We start from the raw sequence: 25,206 nt of genomic DNA on the forward strand, positions 1-25,206 counted from the left end.
TGCTTCTGACCCCGTGGAGAGAGAGATTAGAGCACAGCGTTGGCAATTCACTTAGTGCTTGTTTATTTTGGAAGCTGTTACACGGATCTAAACATGATTGCAGAATTGACACTCTCTTTCATTTTTGATCGAGCGCTATGAAAGGAACACTCTCTTTGGATTTTAAAATTTGTGTGTTAATGTTTGCACTGTTGCATTTGGCCACACTTTACACGGACAAGTCTTGTGTTGCGCATGGGGACATCACCGTCGACTAATGCACATGGTAACAATGTCATGCTTTATTGCTTATGACCCAAGAGACTAGCGCGGTTCGGCAGCTCACTCCCTGTTCGTTTATTTTCGAGCATGTAACACGGAGCTGGGCGGGCCATGCCGGGGACAGTTGAAATAGATGCCGTTGAAGTGTGCGAGGTTTGAACTTTTGTGAAAGTTCGGTTTTCACACGCTCACATCTTACCTTGCCTGTGTGTCTTCAGTGTGACGTCTGATCCTACGTGAGGTGGTTCGAGGATATTGTGCTGATTATGCACGCGAGGATGCCTTAACGTGCCGGTAGCCACCCGGGACAACGTAATCTGCGTGCTGCCATTTTAAAGGTTTGGCGCAGTTATCTTTTGGCACGAACAGTTGTGTGAGAGCGCTTCTGGAGTCATTACCATGGAAATTCCAACCGCGTTCCTGGCAGACTGCAAGCAAGCCATAACACTCTCAATCAGCTGTGTGAGCAGACGTGGGGTGACGATTTTTAAGTATATAATGCTTCATGCTGCATTACAAGAAAAGGTACTGTTTATCAAATTACCAATGGAGGGGGTGTTTTTCAGCAGACTTCTTAGTAGATTTTTTGGTCATCTATGGATTTATATTAATACTACCAGACTATAGATTCAGATTCAAGACTTCGGGTGAGAGATCGCTCATCGGACCACGTGACTGTTAATAACATTATTTATGCTGGTCATTGAAATGTTATTTTGTGTGTGAGTAAGTTCAAGTTCGTGTGTGAGGTCTGGACTCATGTATGTTACGCTGAGTGCTTATCTTTGGGGAGGTCATATTTATTATTTCATGGTGTGCATGGAGTCCAAATGAGTTTATTTTTGGGTAGTATGTGCCCCGGAGTCATGTATTTGTGGGGTTGTCATGGGTTTGAGGATACCCTAGATTGTCTTTGGGTTATGGGATACCTATAATTTGTTGGTTTTGGATTTATGGTTCCCAATGGGAATATTGTCTGTATTTTGGGTTAAGGGATACCCTGGTTTGATTTATGTTTGGACTGTGCGTCATTGTTACGCACCTAGTGTGTTTTTCGGACTGTGTGTTACAGGTGCACACGTGGGAAGTTTACCTTTTGTGTAGCTTCTCCTATTTGGTTTTAAACCCTGTATGTGGTTAATGCCTTTAGTAGGTGTTTGGACTGTGCTATTTGGTTGTGCACATTGAGTTTGGTGATTCATTTATTTGGGGTTTAAGTTTACCATAATAATGGTTGCTTTGGGTTAAAAGGATACCCATTTTGGTGTTTTGGTTTGTGCAGTTAGGGGTTGTAGATCTCTCTTCTGCCACTGTTTTGTACCTTAGTGTGGTGCATTTGGCTACTCATTATTGTACCCGTAGTTTGGGACGTGAGTTTTGAGGATAGTTTCCACTGGCCTTGAAGTATGTTTTAATTAACTTGGTTTTTTTTGTTTGTGATCTTTGTGAAAGGGAAATGGGTGTTGTATTTGAGTTCTCATCCATTTTCGTTTGTCCTCATTTGTATGTTTGGCAACTTTCATGCATTTGTTGTTCGGATCACTTTAGCTTGGGGATGTTGTATATTTTTCTTTTTATTGCATTCTCTTTTGTTGGAATGTGTGTTTTATCATCTTCACACATCTTGTTTGTTTTCTTTCATTGTAAAGCGGGGGATGTGTTGTGACGTACTTTTACTTAATACACTCTTCCTACTGTGATTCTCTCCCTGCTGCTCAGCCAGTGATGACATCAGATGGAATGTTGGTTGTGTTGGTTTGTATGAGTATGTCAGTTGGTGTGGATGGGCTGAGCAGTGGAGAGCCTGCTCCTGGTGGGGCATTCCTATGGATTTAACTACATCTGGTCACCTGTAACTAAGAAGAGATCTAAAGAATAAAGCAGAGATCTTTTTACCTACTTCACCTGGTCTACGCATCATTTACCGTTTTAACACACACGTTGTGTGGCAGATGTGGGGCTGTCTCCTCAGCTTCGTCGCCAGTGTAAAGGGGCTGGTTTCTATACGGTCTTGGCCTGCTCGCGGCGCTTTACACAACGCACGCACACTCAGGGTTGTGCTGTGACTGAAGGTCACGTGCGACCTCGAGCCCATTTATGTATGCCCTCGGACCGAGCCTGGTCACGAGGGGTGAGATGCGGATACATTGTCCTGTAGAGGTCGGGTGGCCCTCTACACTACTGATCATGATTCTGGGTACACCTTGGGTGCGCAAAAAGTGTGCGAATTGGAGCCCCTTTTCCACTTTTAAGTCCAGATGCTTATATTATATTGAATGCAAATAATATACTCTTCTCGTTGATCACTGCACAGAGCAGTTATGAAAACCTTCGGAAACAGGAATTCCGGGAGATTTGAAAAATAATCGGGTACATATATTTTCCCCAGATTTGCATTGATGCGGAGGAAATCTTAGGAAGGGCAGCAAAAGCGAAAGAAGACATTTTGGTTTGAAAAAATGTTTAAAGTACTTTCGCTCCTGAATCAGATGTTTGCATGTATGCATGGTTTTATCTCACACTTAGTTCATATTTTATTGACTTATCAGTTTTATAAACAAAAAAGATGGTCAGTACTTTCTTAATTTTATTTAAGTAAAATATGCACACATCTTCCAATTAGGACAATCTGCCATAAGCATTTTAATTAATTAAACGTTTGTTGAAACCACAGCAATACAAGTTGTGTGTGCGTAGTCCAGGATTAATTTCCCTCGTTCCCGGTAGAGGTCACCAAAGACTCGCGCATCTCGAAACCGTCAGAGGGAGGAGCAGAAGCAACTGCTGCCTGGCCTGGGGCAGTGACCTGCCTAATACAGCCATGCAGAGGACAGTCCTGATCTTTCTGCGTTGCGCGACTAGGAATGCCCGTACACACCGGCTAGCTGCAGCCAACAGAAATACAGTAGGGGAGCAGACGACAGGGAGAAGGGAGTACACGGTGAGAAGCTCTAATGCGCCTTTGATCGCCATCTAACTAGTGCAGCCGCTGCAGAGGTTCAGCGAGACAGTACATAATGTTATCACTTCCCGATCATCGTGCATGACGGGAACCCGGAAGGGACGTGATTTGGGAAGGCGCTCTGATAGGAAGATGTGACGGCCATCTTGTAGTGGAGTGTGGCTTGGTATTTTCGTAAAAGTAGCAGTATGCTGTTAAACTGTTAACGATGGGACATATCGTTTGTGAAAGTACTTTTTTGTATTATAGAGGTGATAGTTTTCTATAACAGTCACACAGATTCGTTGTATTCTAAACAGTTGCATGCGATACGAGAATGTCTTTTAATATTACAAATGTTACACATCTGCTCAAGGCTTTAGTAGACGTGGCAGAGGCTATTTCTTTTGAAAGAAAAACCCCTAATTATAATGGATAGAGTGATCTACAAACCAAAAATTGTCGTTATGGCAGCTAGTCGTTTTAAATGCCAGAAATAATAGATGAGAGCCCAGCCTGGCCAAACAAATGTATTTATTTTATTTGAGGTTTACTGGGGTTATAGAGTCTTTATTGGTGTATTTGCCCACATTTATGTGAGCAAAAATACGTATTATTTGAAAACCACTTATTAACACCTATCAAACGACTGAAAATGATGTCACACCCCCTTTGTCCCCGATGGACATCACAGGAAAGCACATGAAGTCTCGGAGAACAATTGTTACCAGGGTACAACTTTGTAACCTGCAAGTTACAACAATGCTCCAGAGCAAGCACCCTTGCCATCTATTTTATACTGATTCAAACTTAGAGCTTCAAAGTTTCATAGGTGCTCCTGTCTTGTTTTTATCAGGCCTGCGAAATGTATATACCTTTCTGTTGAACATGTATTGGCCGCATTAGCTGTTTTATTTGCATTGTCCCGAGGCTTGCCAGATACACATACATCTCAGCAACAGGTGCCTTAACTCTATAACGCAATCTGTTGACAACGCTGTAACTGATATGCCCCTTCTTTGTCCACTCCCTTCCGAAGTCACTCTTTCAACCTCCTTACCCCTATTTGTCGGTTCCCAGCTAGACTTACGACTTTGAAAGGAGATGCAAGAGGGAGTGCTAGTGGTTACAAATATTGTAAAGGTTCAAGACTCCAAGCAGCAACTGTGAACCAACAGTGTCTGTCCAAGAGCTCTTTTAGATCAACCCACTCAGCAGGGGCGGCTGGTGACATTTGAAAGTGGTGAGGCGTAAACTAATTTGCATATTGCACCGCAGCGAGCGAGCCCGAACCACCTTGCATCCATCCATACATCATTCATGCATCCACCCATCCATCCACCCACCCATCCTGCATCCATACATCATTCATTCATGCATCCACCCATCCATCCATCCTGCATCCATCATTCATGCATCCACCCACCCATCCATCCTGCATCCATCATTCATTCATGCATCCACCCATCCATCCATCAATTCTGCATCCATCCTGCATCCATCATTCATTCATGCATCCACCCATCCTGCATCCATCCTGCATCCATCATTCATTCATGCATCCACCCATCAATTCTGCATCCATCCTGCATCCATCATTCATTCATGCATCCACCCATCCATCCATCAATTCTGCATCCATCCTGCATCCATCATTCATTCATGCTGATTTTTGCAGAGCCCCAATAATAAGTTCATAAACCGTTTTTGCTGTGAGTAACAAAGTAAGTAAGTAAACAAAGTGAATAGGTGCCGCTGCGCCGACTTTTGCCATTACAAGAAATATTAATGTTGTTAAATAACCCGGAAACCAATTTGAAACCAATCCTCTGAAACCTCTCTGGTCAGTGGTCACCCATAAAAACCGCATCACTGTTACAGTGAAAATGTGGCGTCTAGGATGCAACGTTTATTAATTCCCAGCAGTCGGGAAAAGGTGGCAGCACTTACGTTTAATCTTGGAGTATAACTATATGTCGACTCGCCACATATCGTACCTTGTGTGTACCCACACGCGTTTCACACCCTAAGCATATGCAAATGACCCCCTGACCCGTCACGGCTGGCATGAAGGGGCGAGAGTTAATTTAATGAATAGAATTTACCATGCATCTCCTCCGGTCCTGCAGTCCGCTCTTTTCTTTTGCCGCTCAATAGGAAACTAACTGCAGTGCCAAATCAGGAGATTGGATGCGACGGGGGGAGAGGGAGGGGGCTGGCATTTGATAGGGCATGGGGCGACATAACGAAAAACACGTCACCGCCCCAACATGAGCCTATCTTTAGACGCCTGCACTAAAGTAGGCATGCGCAGCATACCTAATGGGTCGTGAATGTGAGTGAGGGGCAACGCTCCTCACTCACATGCGCAGTCAGATGGTCCATCTTCTGGACTCCTGCTCTAGCGGCTTGCTTGCCTACGTGCGCTGTGCGTTGAAAGGCGCACTTTCACAAGTGAAGCACGGGCCGGCCTGGAAATGTAAACAGACGAATTCTGAAAGCAATTCATCTGCTTACATTCCTGTTGCCGGCCGTAACTGCAGTGAGCTGTTTCGTTTGCGGGGCGCTGCCCCGGCGCCCCAATGGACAAGCCGCCACTGCCACTCAGCTCATAAAGAGACATCTTGTGCCAGCCTATCAGGATTTCCTCTTGAAAGCACTCTCTCCACTGCTAAATTTCTCCTCTTGAAATGCAACTCCATTAAAAATAAAATACATATTTATTTATTAATAAAACAGTTTTATATGGTGCTGGTTACCTTGAAACATTGGAGCGCTTTTCATAATAACAGCAGTAGCATGCAGGTCATACAAGAAACGGACCAGAGGGTCAACATTTTAGATTGACAAGAACTAATAATTAATGAAGACCAAAGAAAAGAGGATAAAGTAGAGAGCAGAGAGGAAGACTGTATATTGAAAATGGGGGTGGGAGTGAGAGTGGAAATGGAGTGGAAGAGAGTGTCGAAGTGAAAGTAGATGTTGGAGTCAAAGTGGGTGATAGGGTAGGGGGCAAGGAAGGAGAGGCAACCTTGCCAAGTGCCACCCATCACGGGTCAGATTAACGTAAATCATTAGTCATTTCCTTACTATCCACCTTTATGTCTAAAAAGTTTGTCGTAGAAGTTTCTGACAACATTTAACTGGTGCCTTTTCCTAGAGCCTGACTGTATAGCCAGGGACTAAGCAGAGGTCAGGATTGTCACGGTTACATAGCGAAGCCCACGTTCAATCACTTGGTGAGAGGTAGGGGGTCTCCTTGCCGTCTGCAGAATTCAGTAACATCACTAGCTGTGTAACACCACACTTTGATAGGAAACCTTAAGTGAGTAGACCCTCGGAGTATCTTGCCTGGAAGTTTGTTTTTACAAACCGAAGGATTAGGTTAGGACCTGTCGCTGGAATAGAAACCATGTCATTTCACTCTTGAATGGTGTGTTCTGATAGGCTAGCATGAAATACCACAGCTAGGGTACATTCCCAGAGAAGGATTGTTTGAGGGTGCTTTTTTTCTGCACAGTTTCTTAGCAATAGGATATCTGACCTAACATATTTGCTGCTGACCACCTGGAATAACCAGTTTCATGGATAGATAATTCGGAGCTTCTAGGTGGAGACATCCGAGGCAGGAGCAAGTGAGTTTAAGAGTCCTTCTAGCTTCGATCGAAAGCCAGTTTAGGGTGGTCAGGATTGGTGACATATGTTAGTACTTCCTGGTTCCTGAGGCTGAGCCAGCTGCAGTGAGTAGAGTAGAGTTGCCATGGGGGAGCAAGATTTTGCCGCTAGGGACTGGATAACATGTTTATTATCTTAACAGGAGGGAAAAGTTAATTTCCATGTAGACCAATAATTTGGAAATGTGCTCCTGTTTGTAAAGGGGCTTGAAGCTTGAGTTTCTTATCCAGTACGACGTCCCTTTATGGAAAGACGACAGTCCAGATGTTGAGGTTATTCAGCCACTATTGCACAGTGCTGCTAAAGACGCTGATGAGAATGGGATTCCAGGAGGTGGTACTCAGCTTTTCCTCATACATTGACAACCAATGCTAATCCATACAAATACCAAGTCCTGCTCCAACTCTCCACCTCTCTAAAAAGTCACACCGCAAGGCTTTATACATTCACCCACCATCTTCAGTTTATACAAGCAAACCCTCTGCTCTATTTTAAACAACTCTGTTACGACATTTGCTATGTAGATGACACGCAGCCTAAATTGGAATTACACAGTTACATTTTCATAATATTTGCAAGGAAAATTATGTCCTCTCAGGAGCTTATTTTCAAGTTAAGCCACTGTTTAAAATAAGGTCAGCTATTGGCCGCTGGGATAAGAGGCTCTGCGCTCGTTTAAGGAAAACATGCGTGCAGACTCATATGTGTGCATGCAAGCTGAGTGAGGAAGATGGTTTTCAGATTCATTCTGGTGTCTTCACAAGCTAGAACTGTGGCAGATTGGGTCATCCTAAATTAATCTGATTTAAATGGGGACCAAAAGGGACTGATCCGTCCCATTTAGGATACACGTTTTTACTATACACTATATGTGTAAATTGTGTATTACTTTAATTCCTGATTGCAATGAGATTCAAAGGCCAGTATTGCTGCCTTGTATGTACATTATCAGCCAAAAGTTCAAGTTCCAGGTCAAGTTCTACATGTTTGAAAGACAACAGAAATCCTCATCCACAATTGTGGAAGGGTTTAGCAAGCCCCAGAAGGGAAACATCACTTACAACGCAACTTTTACCACGCAATGCTTTTACATCGCAGCTTTTACAACGCAAACCATTACAACGCATTGCGCTGGGGGGGGCTCTAGGATAGGGAATAGGTTAATTTACTATCCAATAACCTTCCCTAGTGTCCACGGGGACTGGAGTTGGAATAGTAAATTAAACTATTCACTATCCAGCACCCCAAAGCGTTATGCGTTGTAATGGTATGCGTGGTAAAAACCGCGATGTAAAAGCATGCGTGGTAAAAGCATGCGTTGTAATGTCGTACATCCGCCCCAGAAGCATATCCTTGGTGGCTGGAGCACACGACCATGAGCATAAAGCAGCCAACCGTAGCAAATTTTGCCACGCTCAGCCTGAGGTATTCAACAAAGTCTTAGTTGATCATGCGTGGTCTTTTTCATAATTGCTGCAGGTGATTTGGTTACGGCGCACGGGAGGTGGGGGACGGGGGACACAGGAGTTAAAGAATCTCAGGTGGTATCAGCTTATTACACTTGAGCAGCCCTGAGCAGTTTGATCCTCAGGGGACCAGGAGCATATCTGCACTAGTTTTAAAACATACCACTTGGAGTTTGGGGAATCAGGATACCAAATTGGCCTGCCATTTGGGAGTCCCTAGCCTCTGTGCCATTGGCCCTGTGAAGAAGCAGGGCTGCATGAGCACCAGAAGCATGTCTGGCTCTCACCAACTCCCCTCTCGCTTGAAAGAGACCAGAGTGGGCCATTTCAGGAAGGGGTAGAAAAGGGTTTCGGACAGAGGACCAGCTGACTTCAATGTCTTACACAATGGAAGTACCGTTGTCTGGCAGACGGAGGAGTTTGCCAGATGACATGGCTTCTGAACCTTGCTGTGAATGTGTGTGCAGGTGCCCATGTGGGCAAGGGCACTTGGGTTTAATAGTTTACAGCCAAGCCAGGTACCTCAAAAAGGGAAATAAATGAAATGATTACTCACCACGGGCCTCGGGCAAAGAAGCGCCTCACAGGACCCTGGGGCTAGACAGAATTTGCATATCTGCCAGCGCTCTCCCAGAGCGAGAGTCCGTAAATTGTAGGTGTCTACATGTTTTTCAGACCACATGGAGTCAAAGTGAAGTCTAATATTTAACCCCTGTGAGGGAAGAAAAGCAGCAGCCGAAGTCTCCCATGGAGGATAGTAACTGACCCTGGGAGAAGCAGGGTGTAGTTTGTAGCATTTCCAGGGTGACCTTATCACCCTGATTGGTTGCTTGACAACATGATGTAAACAAGAATTGTTGAAATGTTCATTTTTAGGTCTCGCCTAGACGAAAGCAAAAGCTAAGCTTTTGCTGTCTAGGGCGAGACAACTTATGTTATCACTTTTGGGGGAATGTGAACAGCAGACTGTCACGCGCTTCTCCTGCCGGAGATTGTACCTCGTGGGCGCGCACGGCGCCGTGCCCCTCTCCTGCACTCACACAGTTACATCACGCATGCGCACATACACAGCCACACGCATACACAGGCAAACACACACTGCATACACACACGCACCCCCCCTCGCCACCGCACCTACACACACACACTAGCGCACCTACACACACACAGAGACCCCCCCACACACACACCAGCGCACCTACACACACGCACGCACGCACACATACAGAGACCCCCCTCCCGCCGCCGCCATCGCACATATACACACACACAAGCGCACCCCCCTACAACTAAGCCCCACTTACCGCCATTCGGGACTTCTGTAGCCAGGGCTCTCCCTCGGGCATGGGAGCCCGGCACTCCGTGGGCGCGTGCGCGGGACTCCCGAAGACGGAAGTCCCGCCCAAAGGAAGTGGGCGGCGTGCGCGCCGTACTTTCCAGGACGCTGCAGGTTGGTGCGAAGGGGTACGCTTCAGGCGTATGCGGCGTGCGGGGAGCACCCGCGGACTGCTACGCTTCCGGCATACCTTCGGGCCTCACAGCGGCAAGGAGGCAAGTGTAGACGGGGCTCCCGGGGCAGTCTGGCGGCTCTCCTCCCGGTGGGGGCTCGTCCGGCTCGTACAGGCGTCTCCAGCAACTTCCCTCACTGCTAGTTTTTTAATCCTCCGTTTTACTTTTGTCATTACAAATCGCAGCTCAAAACACCCAAAGAGAACAGTGAAAACCGGGAGTGCGCGAGCTTCTGTACTCCTGACAAGGGATGGCTCTTATCTGCGGATACAATTACCAGAATGTAAAGATAAAACCGGGAGGGACTACGTGATTATGAATAGCTGACAGGCGGACTTCTGAACTGTGGGAAGGTCGCGTCATATGTACAGGGCCTCCGGTGAAGCAATAGAGATTCAGGGAACTGAAAGAGCAGGGAGCTTTCCGTAGGCAGGAAGTTGGATCTCTGCATTGGCTTGTCCGTGGGGCTGGGCCTCCGCCCCTTGCCCCTCCCGCAGGCGGACGCGCGACTGTAGGAGTTGTATTTTGGCCGCAGGCAGCGTGAGATAAGAAAGTGATGTAACCGTGGGGATGAGCTTGCGCAAGAAAGGGTTCTCAGGCCCAACACCTCACCTGGGCGCGGCCTTATAAGGCACACAGGAACTAAACTTCTGAAAAAAAACTCTATTTAGCGCTAATTGCCCATGACGAGGTGTTGTTCTTCAACAGGAACGCCGGGCCGGAAGGGCTGTGGTGGTAGGTTCACTGGCTAAACTCCGCCAAGCAGCTGATCCTGCTCCAGATTTTTTTTTTTTTTTAAAGGACCTTTATTGTTTCAGCAAGGAAAGACAAACATGGGCCTACAACCATTCCGGCCGGCCGCTAATCAAGTCAGAAATAAAGCAATACATTATAGAAAAAGACAGCGGCACGGAAATCAAGGTCTGAAGAGCGTCCAGGATAGAACACACGCGTAAACTTACAATGTGAGAACAAGGATCCAAGAAGGTCCATTTTACAACAAAAAGAAAAATAAAATTAAAAATCAATGCCGTACAGTCATACACGCTCCTACGATAGCGAACAAAAAGCAGAAAACCCGCCAGCAGTGCAAATGCATTCAAAGTAATGGGGGATAGGGCCTTTGGGTCAGGATAGTTATAAAAAACACATACAGTTCGGTGCGAGCTATGCCCCATCCCTCAAAGCGAAACACACTGTTGGAAACATAAAAGACGACGACATCGAAAAGAGAAAGACAAAGGGCCATAAAGACAAAGAAAGGACAAATTAACAATCCCATCCCCCTACCCCCCACCCTGCACCCCTGCAGAAGGTTACGGCCTACCCCCCCCCCCCCCAGCAGCGTGCCTGTCGCCCTAATTAAGAAACCCGAAATATAGAGAAGAAGAGAGAAAAAAGAAGAAAAAATGTTGGAGAAGGACCATCGACCCGGCCACCCGGCCCCCCCCCCACACCGCGTGCAATAATCGTCAGACAGCAATGGTAGAAGGACTACGAAAAAAAGTAATCATGTATAGCACAATCAATTATATCCCGCCTGAGTGCCCCTTAAATCACCGTCAAACAACAATAAGTCCCACCTTGTCCCAAAAGATCTCACCCCTGGCCTCTTCTATCCATAGTACCAATGTATATCTCGCTCTCAATCGGCATACAAAATAGCATGAAGGGTTCAAATGGTCCAGGAGGATCGGGAAGTGTCGTTGCTCCATAGGACGGCAGCCACCAGTACCCCGCCGAAGACGCATGGCGGAAATCTGTTTGTATCAATATCAACACCGATAACAACCTCCAGTCCAAACACAGTTTCGCCAGCCATGGAAAAGGAATCACACGATGCGGCAAGCGCTGAAGCACCACCGGGGCAGTCCAAAACACGGATCGACGTCGTTCTGTCACTCGCCAAGCAGACAAGGGCTCCAATGAGTCAATCACACGTGCAACAGGTGTACCCACAGCAGTCTCATGAACCAAGGCTATCAGTGACTCTACGGACTTAAACGTAGCGGAGGCATTCGTCAGTGACACAGAGGGGGATAGATCGGCGCCTACACGAGAATGAACCAAGCCTACGTGGAACGGCGGAACAACAATGGCGGCCATCCTTCTTCCCAGTTCCCGGGCCTCCCGGATCAGAGTCATTCGCAGGGTTGTTAATGCAGCCAGTACATCTCTGGACGTGGGCCCTTTCTCATGATGCCAACCCCCGGGACTCTCTTGTACAGCGGTTTCTCTGCCCGGATGAAGGGTGCGGAAGAGGGTGCCATCCGCCATCTTAGCCGTTACGGCCTCCTCCTTCTCCATCTCACCTCAGGACCGGGCCCCACACTAGGATGCAACAGGATTCACAGGAGGGCCCCAAAAATCAAAGCAGGCATCTCAACGGAGGGTCACCAAGGGGCTAAAGAAATTCTCTGCCGCTCCCCGGGAGGCACCCGTCAGTCCCGGGTGAAGTTGTTAATGCCCTGGCAGCACACCGAGGGGGGGCCGAGGATCATGGTTTCCCTCCGGTCCTGCTGTATCGCACTTCCCGCAGAGCAATCTGCTATTCGGAGGAGGTCGGCACTGTCGCCTTTGGCCAGCAGATCTCAGGGTCCCTCCGACCGACTCCCCTCCGCAGCCAGAGGCCGCTGTTGTTGCAGTCGCGGCCGGACACTCCTCTCACTCGAGATCCCGGTCCCGGCACAATGAAGGCCGCCAAACAGTCGGGGGCATTTCTTCGGATCTACCGCATGGAAAAGCCTCAGGAGTAGACGGTAAGTGAACGGTGTCCTTCGCCTACGTAGATATGCAATTATTGCACCGGATAATTGCCAGGATATATGTGCGGGGTGAGAGGGCTCACGGAGCCGAGCGTTTATGCAGCCATCTCGAGCTCATTTTTGGGGCCCTCCTGTGAATCCTGTTGCATCCTAGTGTGGGGCCCGGTCCTGAGGTGAGATGGAGAAGGAGGAGGCCGTAACGGCTAAGATGGCGGATGGCACCCTCTTCCGCACCCTTCATCCGGGCAGAGAAACCGCTGTACAAGAGAGTCCCGGGGGTTGGCATCATGAGAAAGGGCCCACGTCCAGAGATGTACTGGCTGCATTAACAACCCTGCGAATGACTCTGATCCGGGAGGCCCGGGAACTGGGAAGAAGGATGGCCGCCATTGTTGTTCCGCCGTTCCACGTAGGCTTGGTTCATTCTCGTGTAGGCGCCGATCTATCCCCCTCTGTGTCACTGACGAATGCCTCCGCTACGTTTAAGTCCGTAGAGTCACTGATAGCCTTGGTTCATGAGACTGCTGTGGGTACACCTGTTGCACGTGTGATTGACTCATTGGAGCCCTTGTCTGCTTGGCGAGTGACAGAACGACGTCGATCCGTGTTTTGGACTGCCCTGGTGGTGCTTCAGCGCTTGCCGCATCGTGTGATTCCTTTTCCATGGCTGGCGAAACTGTGTTTGGACTAGAGGTTGTTATCGGTGTTGATATTGATACAAACAGATTTCCGCCATGCGTCTTCGGAGGGGTACTGGTGGCTGCCGTCCTATGGAGCAACGACACTTCCCGATCCTCCTGGACCATTTGAACCCTTCATGCTATTTTGTATGCCGATTGAGAGCGAGATATACATTGGTACTATGGATAGAAGAGGCCAGGGGTGAGATCTTTTGGGACAAGGTGGGACTTATTGTTGTTTGACGGTGATTTAAGGGGCACTCAGCGGGGATATAATTGATTGTGCTATACATGATTACTTTTTTTCGTAGTCCTTCTACCATTGCTGTCTGACGATTATTGCACGCGGTGTGGGGGGGGGCCGGGTGGCCGGGTCGATGGTCCTTCTCCAACATTTTTTCTTCTTTTTTCTCTCTTCTTCTCTATATTTCATCTTGGCTCCTCCCCCCCCTGCTCCAGATTGAAGTAGAGCCTGGCGTACAAATTATTCTGCCAAAGCCCCACGCCACGTTTAGAAACGCTCGTTTTTGTGTCACCAACTCTGCACCGATGACTGACACCGAGGGCGGGTTTTGCAAAAAAATAAAGCTCAAATCATGTTTTTTGTCACATTGGTGTGAGAGTATGTTAATGAGTTGATTTTGTAACACACACATGCAGTAAGGGGGCCACTTCAGAAATATAGACCTCGTGCTCTGGAGCACGTTTTAGTGCATCACAGAAAGTTGCCTCTTTCTTCATAGGTCCTCGCTGATCTCCACATGACTATTTACACATATAAACAAGCATTTCCAATACAATAGGTCTCGCAGTTACAAGAGTTTCAGCTATTGGCATTGTAGATAACAATGCCTTTTATTTATGTTTTTAGCACAAAAACAAGAATAAAAGGCATTATTATTTGCAATGTCAATAGCTCAAACTCGCGTAAATGCGAGACCTATTGCATTGGAAATGCTTGTTAGTAATGAAGCTACGTTAAACCCAACACATCTGGCTTTTTGAAACCACATAGCCAATGTTGTGTTGTGCGTGCTTGTCAATAGGATTATGCTATAACTTGTTTCGCCTATTGTTAAAGGCTGTGGGTCTCATCTTAACATTATCAACACCCTTCATGAAGCCCATAGGCCTGAATTTCAATAATTGCATCCGTTTCTATAGTTTACTATAGGCACATATTGTGGCATTGTATTTTACGAGCTGCCTTGACAGCATAGCTGTTGCCAGTAATGTGAGCAACACCAGAGAAGGGCTTTGGCTCCACCCACATTTAGGAGCCAGAAGTACATGTTTTGATATGGCAGAAGTTCTTTAACAATAATAGTGCTTATCCTCCTCTCAGCTGGTTCATTTATCCAGCTGCCTGAGGCTGAACGTTCAAGGGCACACATGGTATTAAATTGGCTTAGATAACTAGATAATTTATGTTGTTTTTCTCTGGCAGCAGCACAGATGGAAGGAGGGTAGTCATTAACCTACATTGATTTTTAGGTCTGGCTTCACAGTACAACTGTCACTTGACCTTTTACCCTTCACCAACATTATTCTGCAGTTCTTTGCTTCCACACACATACATGCCTATTCCCGTGCTATTTACTTGTAATGCTTCACATTACCATACAACTTTCCTTCAAAGCCAGACCTATTGGCATTGCCAGTGCTTTTTATGAGTTAGATTCTACTAGCACACAGATGGTTCAAGCATCCTTTGAACTGTGGGATGTAGTCTGGGTTTAGGAGGTGTTGCCCACTGTCACCGTTTTCGAGAGTACATCTTTTACACTCCATACCGTATACAAGGTCTTATTAGGGGGTGTTCCAATTGCTTCCCATTTGTCATTAGGTGAACATTTTGTTCATAGTATTTAGCTGTGGGTATTAAAGCATGTTTCCATTTTCAAAGGCAACAGAACTGACTTGGCAATAATTTATTGATGACATTTGGCGTGCTCCTGAATTCTGAGTTTGTAGCACTCAGTACCACCCTGAGTCAACCTTAGATTCCTCCACCTAGCTACCCTAAGAGTCAAGTGCTAGGGGGCGTGGCTGAAGTAGCCAAGATGGTGGATGCATCTTAATGATGCCTCTCGAACCTCCTCTGCTATCCCTTCAAATAGAGAATATGAAAGAATATGCGTCCTCGGCGCACTGCTCCAACCCTGCCATGCACTCCCCACAAGATCTGACCACCAAGGGAGGTCTGGATTTTGCCTTATTGTGGTCCTTGAGACAATGAAAATGGATGTGGACCCAATCGCAATTTACAGATGGCGCCATCTTGTGGGCACCAAAAGAAAGAATGTAACAGACCACCTCCCTGAGGTGTGTAGCTGCGGGGAAGGACGAAAGCCCATGGAGGCTAAGAAGTAGTGACACATAAAGCGCTGCCTAGCCCGGAAGCTTCTCCCTTGACCTCAAACAGGTCCTGGCCTGGGGCCGACAATGGACGGTAGCTGGCTGTGGCCCACGCATTGCTTCTGGGCTGCAGCCTGGACTCCCTCCAGTGGATCCTACTTGCAGGGCTGCCGCAGATGCTCGGTGGCACAGAGTGCGACTGGGAAGGCCCCTGAGACTCGGCCCAGTGTCTTGCTTCCAGCGTTGTTGCTGCCCGGTACTTCCGCGGACCATGCATACTCTCGGGCTCAAACAGTAAATTGCCCCGCTTGTGCTGGACCCTTGCTGCAGGCCTGAAGAGGTCCCGGCAGCCACCCGACAATTGAAACCTGGCAAAACCTTTGACCTGGACTGCTTCCTCTTGAATACTACTCCAAACTTTGAGACATCATCGCCCTGCATCTTCTTCGACCCTATAAGCAGGAAAGAGAATCAGGGGTCCTTTCCTCCAGAGCTCGATCTTGCCACCATTGTAGTCAACACTAAATCAGATCACCTAGCAACAAGTTGTGCCTCCTACCGCCCTATTTTCCTGATTAATACATATGTTAAAATCTACGCTAAAATCTTAGCGACTAGGCTACAACTAGTCCCTCATTCCTTGATTCACCCGAATCAATATGGCTTTATGCCTAAACACAGCTCTAGACACTGTATCCATTAGATCCGCATGTCCATGGCGCATGTCATTGACATTTGAGGAATCAGGATCTTACTACTTCTAGATTTGGAAAAGGCCTTTGATACCGTGGATTTGAATTATCCTGATTCGGAGTTGCAATATATGTTCTTTCCAGAATCTGGTGGCTCTCCTAAACTAATACCCTCCGCCCAAGTACTCGTCAATGGTGTGCTCTCTCCCGAATTCCCAATCCGGTGCGGAACTAGACAAGGTTGCTCCCTTTCCCCGCTTTTCTTTGAACTAACTATGGAACACCAAGCTCATATCCTCTGCAATGCTCAAATGTGCGGTTGGATATAGAGTGGGACACTGGTGGACAGCATCTTATTATATGCATATTATGTCCTCCTGTTTCTTGCTTATTCTTCCGTATCAGGCTTGCGTGTACTTGAAATACTACGACTCTTCGAAGATGCCTCAGGACTCCTGGTGAACCAGGAGAAATCACTCCTAATTCCTCTAAAGGAGAGAATGCTGTGCTCTAATGGCAGTCTGAAATATTCCCGACACTTGGTTTACTGAAGTGGCGCAGGTGACTAGGGATCCATCTACTTGACCAAGGAAACCCATTAGTAATCGTGCCCCCACCGACCATAAAATCATACCCAAGTAAATATTAAGAAGCTAACAGGGCTTCATGATAGAAATCTTAGAGAAACACAACAAGCATTTCCAGGTTGCCTCGAGCCCCATGCTGCCATAGTGATGGCAGACTGTTCACTATGTAGATGTCACCACATTTATCAACTATTTGGTGAATTAATGTATGTTTTATAGAGCTGTAAAGAGGGCGCTCCAGACTCCCTTTAAAAGCTCAGTATATCTAGCAAGAACCCCAAATAATTGTTCATGTACACTAGCAAGAATATTTACAAGATGGAAAGGAACGTTTGGGTGACCAGATTAGAGATATGAATCTGCCAAAACTAAAGAGGTCTATACTACCTCTTAACTCTTCATTTGGAGAAAGCCACTCGCTTTGGAATCATTTCCACCCTCCAACCTTGTCGAACGATCCCCTCAGAAGTCAATGGGATCACCAGTCACACACCAGACTTCCTCTTCCTTGGTGTCTCAGTAGGATGATAAGTTTTACCTTTGAAAACAACGTTACAAACATAAACATTTTGGTAGGAATAATAGTACCCTGTAGAGTGTTGAACATGGAACTCTGTTTTCTACAAACCGGTCATTTCTGTGCTGCCTACAAGTAACTATTTGTTCATCCTGTTGATTGCACAAGCTGAATGAATGTGAGGAGAGTCAGAGAAGGAGATATTGTGCATTGGCTGGGTTGTAGACTTCAGTATCGTAGCTTGCGTCTGAATCTCCGCTTCCTAAACTGGTCGCATGGAGTGATGAAAGCACCTTGTTTCTTTTGTTTGGCTGAGATTTAGTTAGCACTGTGCGCTATACAAGAACAATCTTTTAGTGAAGCAGAACTTAAGTCATAATAAGACACAAGAACACACGCAAGAAGGAAAGCAGTATAAAAACAAGCATTGGCATAGCCAATAGGTCTCGCTTTTGGGACCATATGCAGCATTATTAATCATGTCTTGATGGGTTAAAAAAATGTCATGACCGCTTTTTCTAAGGTTATATAAGTAAAAGTGAGAATAATGACAGTCTGGACATTTCAGTTTATGTACATGTTACATTTAAATGTTGGTTTAACAAATAAATGTTGGTTGTCAAAGTTGTTCGCATTCAGAGAGGCCTTCTGTGTTTAGGTTCTCCCATCATTCATCTTAAAGTAACATAGAAGGCTTCCTTTTATCAGAGGATCTCGCATGTTATTGTATATTTTTGTTTTTAATTATGCATTTCTTGTTTGTGCAAATTTGCAGCAAAATGTGTGTTATATGATGACAAAAATAAACCTGCATTTGAAATGGGTTAATGTAAGAATCATAATACGTAGGATTTTAGACATCGAGGTAGTGCTGACTGTTTTGGCACATTTCTGTGACTTCTGCCACTCTGCTGCTAATTTCAATGTACATGCTGGTAGTGAAGCCCATGGCTGCTTCTGCAGAGGTCTAGGAAGGTTACTGTTTTAAAGTGATATATAGTGTCAAAGCCTACAGACAAGCAAAGGCATTCCGAACTACCTCTGGGCCACGCCCTGCCTTGCAGGTGGTCAACCCACTGTGGGCAGAGAACCCCTGCCGAGCACGGCCAGACCTGAGCCAGGCCCTGCACCCACCGCCTGGTGGCAGCCAACCTCCAACCGTGCGCTATCTTCAGTTGGGCGCAGCGGGGGAGGGGAGAGTTGGTTGCTGGCCAACACCCCATAGTTGCATAACCCCTCCAAGACACCCATCCCTACATTTTCAAATATATTTGTAGTTTTATTCCACTGTACCGTTGTAGAAGCAGCACATAAACAGTACCGCAGGAACCACAGCATGTTTTCCACAAGGGCCGGGAATCAGGATACCCCTACCTGGAATAATATGACACCAGTTAATGAAATGTTCAAAAGGTCTCATCAACCCACCAAAATATTTATAAAAATACATCCTGAAATCCTATTGCTTTGGGCATTAAAAAAAAAAAAAGAAAAAAGAAGGCACAGTAGGTAACAAGTATGACTTTTATTTGGATATGCAACATTGTGTCACAAAAGAAGAGCAAATATGGTTAATTCCATGCTTACGCAACAAGTTGACGTGTTACAACCATAATACAGAACAGAACAACATGGGATTTCATCAGGACATAAAGTTTGGTACAACTTTACTAGTGGAGACAACAAGGAGGTGACTGGGCTGTTCCTAGAAGACGTGAGGGAGGGAGAGAACTAGTGATGTAGATAGAGGGAAGGGGAGGGAAGTGACGGTCACGAGGGAGGGGTCTGTGCTCAAGTGGACAAACACCCCTGGGTATCCAATGTGTTGGATTTAGTTGCCTCACACACCCTTGCGAGTGTCATGCTTCATCATCGGCGTTGCTCCTCGTGACCACAATTTTTGCACCTTTAGCCTTGATTCACACTGGGAAACTTTTGTTCCCATGAATACCGGCTATCCCTGATTTTACTAGTGGCAGGGGACCACCAGAATAAAATTGTCTCCGGTACCCTGAGCTACTTTTTACTTTCACCCGCACCTTCTACTTATTACTGGCCCCTCACCCGCACTTCACTATAAGGCAGTTGGATAGAAGATCTCCGACAAAGAGCCCCTCCTAGAGGTGAGCCCGTTGGGCATTGCACCGCCTGCCCGACGAGGAGCAACGCCGATGATGAAGCATGACACTCGCAAGGGTGTGTGAGGCAACTAAATCCAACACATTGGATACCCAGGGGTGTTTGTCCACTTGAGCACAGACCCCTCCCTCGTGACCGTCACTTCCCTCCCCTTCCCTCCATCTACATCACTAGTTCTCTCCCTCCCTCACGTCTTCTAGGAACAGCCCAGTCACCTCCTTGTTGTCTCCACATTTGGGGCTGAGACTGTGGCGGGACCTTCCATTCCTTCCCTTGTGAATGGTAATTTCAGCCCGACTGGATCGCAATTGGTCCCATCCTTTCCCCTACTTGTTGCTATACAACTTTACTAGTAACATTTGAGGTTGGATCGAAAGGGGATTGAACTTCATAATACCACTACAAATTGGAAATCCACAGAGTCGTGTCACAGAAGTGATGAGGAGCACATTTCTCTTTTTACACCATACAGTACAGTGCCTGCAGATATAGTCTTTAGATATACAGCCAGGTAGGCGCTCTGTGTAATTAGGGCATTCCTAGCTGAGACAGACAGAGAAGATATGCACTCACACTGAAATCATCCATCAGCACTTTCTGAGTGGCGCCCTCTATGTTTCAAAACGAGAATGTGGTCCTTTTCACTTCAGTGATTCATCCAGTATTAAGACTAGAGTATTTTCATGTGGTTATATCTACTTATGTACTTGTCCAAAATATTTGAATTAGTTCTCATAGGATTGAGACAGAAGGAACTTTCCATTGTAATGAGCAAGCAGATAAGGTGGGGCTGTAGTTGTTGGATGAGTGTTTTACAGCATTTTTTATGGTGGTATCTGTCTCTTCCCTAGTACACTGCAAAGCTAAAGAAAGAGAAGCACTTATGACCAGAACAGCTATGTAATAGTGATGCCGCCTCTGCCGTGGTGGCTCAAGGAGCAGGTTTCACAGTGGGATGCGATCTGACATGATCTCGATACCCACTTTAGGGCAACACACACAGCCTACGTTTCACAGAATCAGGCGTGTTTGCACTGTTGCATGATATTCCATCAGGATGTCTGCAGTGGGTGCCCTAACAGGGTTCAGGTACCATTCCCTCTCGAAATAACTGCATTCGCACATTGTTAAATCTACAATTTTCCCCAAAGCCCAGCAGGTTTCTGAATGGTGTTTGTGCCCCCTTCTTACCACATTGTGTGTGTCATGACAAATCACATTACCGCTCTGTACTTCTGGCCGGGCATTTTTATAAATTCAGAGCTCATTAAATATTTTGGGCATTAACCACCATGCAAGCAAGGTAGATACTTTAATTTAATTTTGTTCAGGGGTTACCTCTTTAACATCAAACACTGTGCTCCTAGACAAACAGTGGAAAGTGCTGATACCACATATAACTGAAACTGCTGTTTCCAAAATATTACATATTTTAAGTATATGATTTAAACACTGCAGTGGAAAAAAAGCATATTCTGTTTCAGGGGAATTGCCTCCCTGACAAAACACAGATGGCTGTGCTAGAAGGCAACAGTAAATAGACTCTGGGCTTCTGCCAGTGGCAGTAGTAAATATTCTCTCTCGTTCTTAGGTTTCGATAGAATGATCTCTGTGTGCTGCCAGTCTTTTGCCTGAAAGATGTTTCTGCTGCTAGAAGGTTAGAAGGTCAGAGCAATATACAGCAATATATGTGGAATTCACAGATTATTGTACTAAATAAGATCAGCTTGCTTAGCTTCCATGCAGAGCAACGGAGGCACTCTGTGTTGTAAAGAGAGAAATCTGGAAACTTCTTATAACTTGTTCCTGCGCCAATCCCTACCGCTGCAGAGCCTTTCTACGGAGCACATGCTCCAATCCCTACTGCTGTAGAGCCCTTCTTTGGAGCACATGAGCCAATCCCTGCTGCTGTAGAACCTTTCTTTGGAGCACATGCTCCAATCCCTGCTGCTATAGCACCTTTCTTTGGAGCACATGCTCCAATCCCTGCTGCTGTAGAACCTTTCTCTGGAGCACATGCTCCAATCCCTGCTGCTATAGAACCTTTCTTTGGAGCACATGCTCCAATCCCTGGTGCTGTAGAACCTTTCTTTGGAGCACATGCTCCAATCCCTGCTGCTATAGAACCTTTCTTTGGAGCACATGCTCCAATCCCTGCTGCTGTAGAACCTTTCTTTGGAGCACATGCTCCAATCCCTGCTGCTGTAGAACCTTTCTTTGGAGCACATGCTCCAATCCCTGCTGCTGTAGAACCTTTCTTTGGAGCACATGCTCCAATCCCTGCTGCTGTAGAACCTTTCTTTGGAGCACATGCTCCAATCCCTGCTGCTGTAGAACCTTTCTTTGGAGCACATGCTCCAATCCCTGCTGCTGTAGCACCTTTCTTTGGAGCACATGCTCCAATCCCTGCTGCTGTAGAACCTTTCTCTGGAGCACATGCTCCAATCCCTGCTGCTATAGAACCTTTCTTTGGAGCACATGCTCCAATCCCTGGTGCTGTAGAGCCTTTCTTTGGAGCACATGCTCCAATCCCTGCTGCTATAGAACCTTTCTTTGGAGCACATGCTCCAATCCCTGCTGCTGTAGAACCTTTCTCTGGAGCACATGCTCCAATCCCTGCTGCTGTAGAACCTTTCTCTGGAGCACATGCTCCAATCCCTGCTGCTGTAGAACCTTTCTTTGGAGCACATGCTCCAATCCCTGCTGCTGTAGAACCTTTCTTTGGAGCACATGCTCCAATCCTGCTGCTGTAGAACCTTTCTTTGGAGCACATGCTCCAATCCCTGCTGATGTAGAGCCCTTCTTTGGAGCACATGCTCCAATCCCTGCTGCTGTAGAACCTTTCTTTGGAGCACATGCTCCAATCCCTGCTGCTGTAGAACCTTTCTTTGGAGCACATGCTCCAATCCCTGCTGCTGTAGAACCTTTCTTTGGAGCACATGCTCCAATCCCTGCTGCTGTAGAACCTTTCTTTGGAGCACATGCTCCAATCCCTGCTGCTGTAGAACCTTTCTTTGGAGCACATGCTCCAATACCTGCTGCTGTAGAACCTTTCTTTGGAGCACATGCTCCAATCCCTGCTGCTGTAGAACCTTTCTTTGGAGCACATGCTCCAATCCCTGCTGCTGTAGAACCTTTCTTTGGAGCACATGCTCCAATCCCTGCTGCTGTAGAACCTTTCTTTGGAGCACATGCTCCAATCCCTGCTGCTGTAGAACCTTTCTTTGGAGCACATGCTCCAATCCCTGCTGCTGTAGAACCTTTCTTTGGAGCACATGCTCCAATCCCTGCTGCTGTAGAACCTTTCTTTGGAGCACATGCTCCAATCCTGCTGCTGTAGAGCCTTTCTTTGGAGCACATGCTCCAATCCCTGCTGCTGTAGAACCTTTCTTTGGAGCACATGCTCCAATCCCTGCTGATGTAGAGCCCTTCTTTGGAGCACATGCTCCAATCCCTGCTGCTGTAGAACCTTTCTTTGGAGCACATGCTCCAATCCCTGCTGCTGTAGAACCTTTCTTTGGAGCACATGCTCCAATCCCTGCTGCTGTAGAACCTTTCTTTGGAGCACATGCTCCAATCCCTGCTGCTGTAGAACCTTTCTTTGGAGCACATGCTCCAATCCCTGCTGCTGTAGAACCTTTCTTTGGAGCACATGCTCCAATCCCTGCTGCTGTAGAACCTTTCTTTGGAGCACATGCTCCTCAGAATTGCCCTGGTCTGGACGGTTGTCACCTCCTAGTTAAGAGAAGTGTAGTGCCTTATGTACACGGTTAGAACATGAATAAACATTGGAACTACAGTGCCACGATCAGATCACACCACATACATTTACTCCTTATCAAGGAGCAGCCGCATTTTAATACTGTGACTTGATCACATGGCCATGTCTCTAGACACCTCGTTCTGTCCTTTCACCCTGCCATACGCCTTTAATCAAGTCAGTTAGTCTGTATAAAGCTCCTATCTCCTGGACCGTGCTTGATTTCTAAAGAAACATAAGCGCCAGGGCTCCAGTCAGGCCACTACAGCTTGCATCACAATATTCTCCTGCTATGCTGCCAGTGATAGTAACAATGCAACTGCTAACCTATTAGTGGGACAATTTAGGCTATTTCAGGCCTCCAAAGCTATAAGAGTGGCTTGGGGGCGGCAGGTAATAGTCATTTTTAATGTACATCGCATTAATAATGAACTGTTGTTATGGTCCTCTCTAAATTAGTGAGATAGCGCCTCTTTGTTAAAGTCTGTCACAAGCGCCGGTGTTGACATTTAATCGCCTGTGCCGAGCACTGGAAACCACCAGCTCAAATTAAGCACTGCTGCTGGATTACTCAGACAAAAGTTTTTAGCCACGCACTCTCCATGTAAAAACTCTGCACATTGGATCAACCACCATGAGCACTTTAGACTCTAGTCAGGTTTCCTGAAGTTCCAAAAGTGTCTCAGAATTCCCTATTTCACTCAGCCTGTGACGAAAAACCTACATTGAGATTATGGATCTGATGTACTAAGAGATTTTGCGGTAACAAAGCCTGTGATTCATAAAGCCATTTACAAGTCAGAAAAATCATACTGACTCATAAATCCTTTATACATTTCTAAAAAAGAGTGGGGTAAGAGCAGGGCCGGACTGGGAACCACAACCGGCCCTGGCAAAGTGCACATGCAGGAATGGAGGATTAATGTCCTTCAAAGGCCTGCATCCCTATGTTTGCAGCCATTCGTAGAGGGTCACAAAAAGCGACCTACCTCATTAATATTAATGAGAGAAGAGGTGTTATGACTCTTTGAATGTACATTTTAAGATGCAACCAATTGGTACATCAGCGGCATTGCAAAATGCTGGGCAGGTTGCAAAAGGTCAGTGTGCAGTTTACATACACTATATTGTCCAATAATACATCAGGCCTTTATCTTTTAGTTTCGCTTCCACTGGAACCACTGTCTATATCAGACCATTCGTCTGGTTCCCCCCTCCTCTTCACCTTCAAAGCAGAGTGTATTAGCTCATTCTGGTCCCACCTAACTCTTTTCCTTATCATAAACAGTTGTAGCTAAACAGCAGCAAACAGCAAGGAAACAATGATTCCCATACACTGCTAAAGCCCATTAGAAATAAGAAAGATTATTCCAGGGCATTCATAACCGAGGCCAAAATGTGCAAATTAGCAGCGACCACACTCGCCTTAGCCTCCTTGGTTTATGCTTCGCTGCATGTCGCCTGTCTGTCAGTTTGTTTACAGTGACCAAAGCCCCAGGCCTGCTTTACATTGAGACAGTAATTCCTAAACTGTAGAATTCTGGGTGTATATGTGTTTGGGAACAGGGTCTACGGCTAACACCAAAGTTTGTGATACTGCAGTTTGGGAATAGGGTCTACGGCTAACACCAAAGCTTGTGATACTGCAGTCTTGTCCTTCATAGAGTATGTATTGCAACAAAAATTATTCTGAAATGTTTTTTATTTGAATTTTAACATTCAGAACTTGGAGCGCCATCAGAATGCGGCACACGTGCATAGTCTAAGAAGTTCGAGGAAAGCAGGAACCTCAAGTATCTCAAGGTAAATGAGCACTTTAATATCAGTAGATCTATTTTTTGTGTATTTGATTTTCA

The 25,206-nt window shown here is 46.3% G+C and overlaps 1 protein-coding gene across 1 annotated transcript in view; it reads left to right on the forward strand.

Moving 5' to 3' along the window:
* Positions 1–3,011: 3,011 nt before the first annotated feature.
* FXN (frataxin) overlaps positions 3,012–25,206 on the forward strand; it is a 116,553-nt gene continuing 94,358 nt past the window's right edge. Inside the window, exons 1-2 of the mRNA XM_078675736.1 lie at positions 3,012–3,202; positions 25,074–25,153. Coding sequence (XP_078531862.1) covers positions 3,083–3,202; positions 25,074–25,153 — 200 coding nt within the window. The 5' untranslated portion in view covers positions 3,012–3,082. The remainder of the gene's footprint in view (positions 3,203–25,073; positions 25,154–25,206) is intronic.

Source organism: Lissotriton helveticus, chromosome 2_1 (genome assembly GCF_964261635.1).
Source record: "Lissotriton helveticus chromosome 2_1, aLisHel1.1, whole genome shotgun sequence".
In the NCBI taxonomy this organism is placed as follows: Eukaryota; Metazoa; Chordata; class Amphibia; order Caudata; family Salamandridae; genus Lissotriton; species Lissotriton helveticus.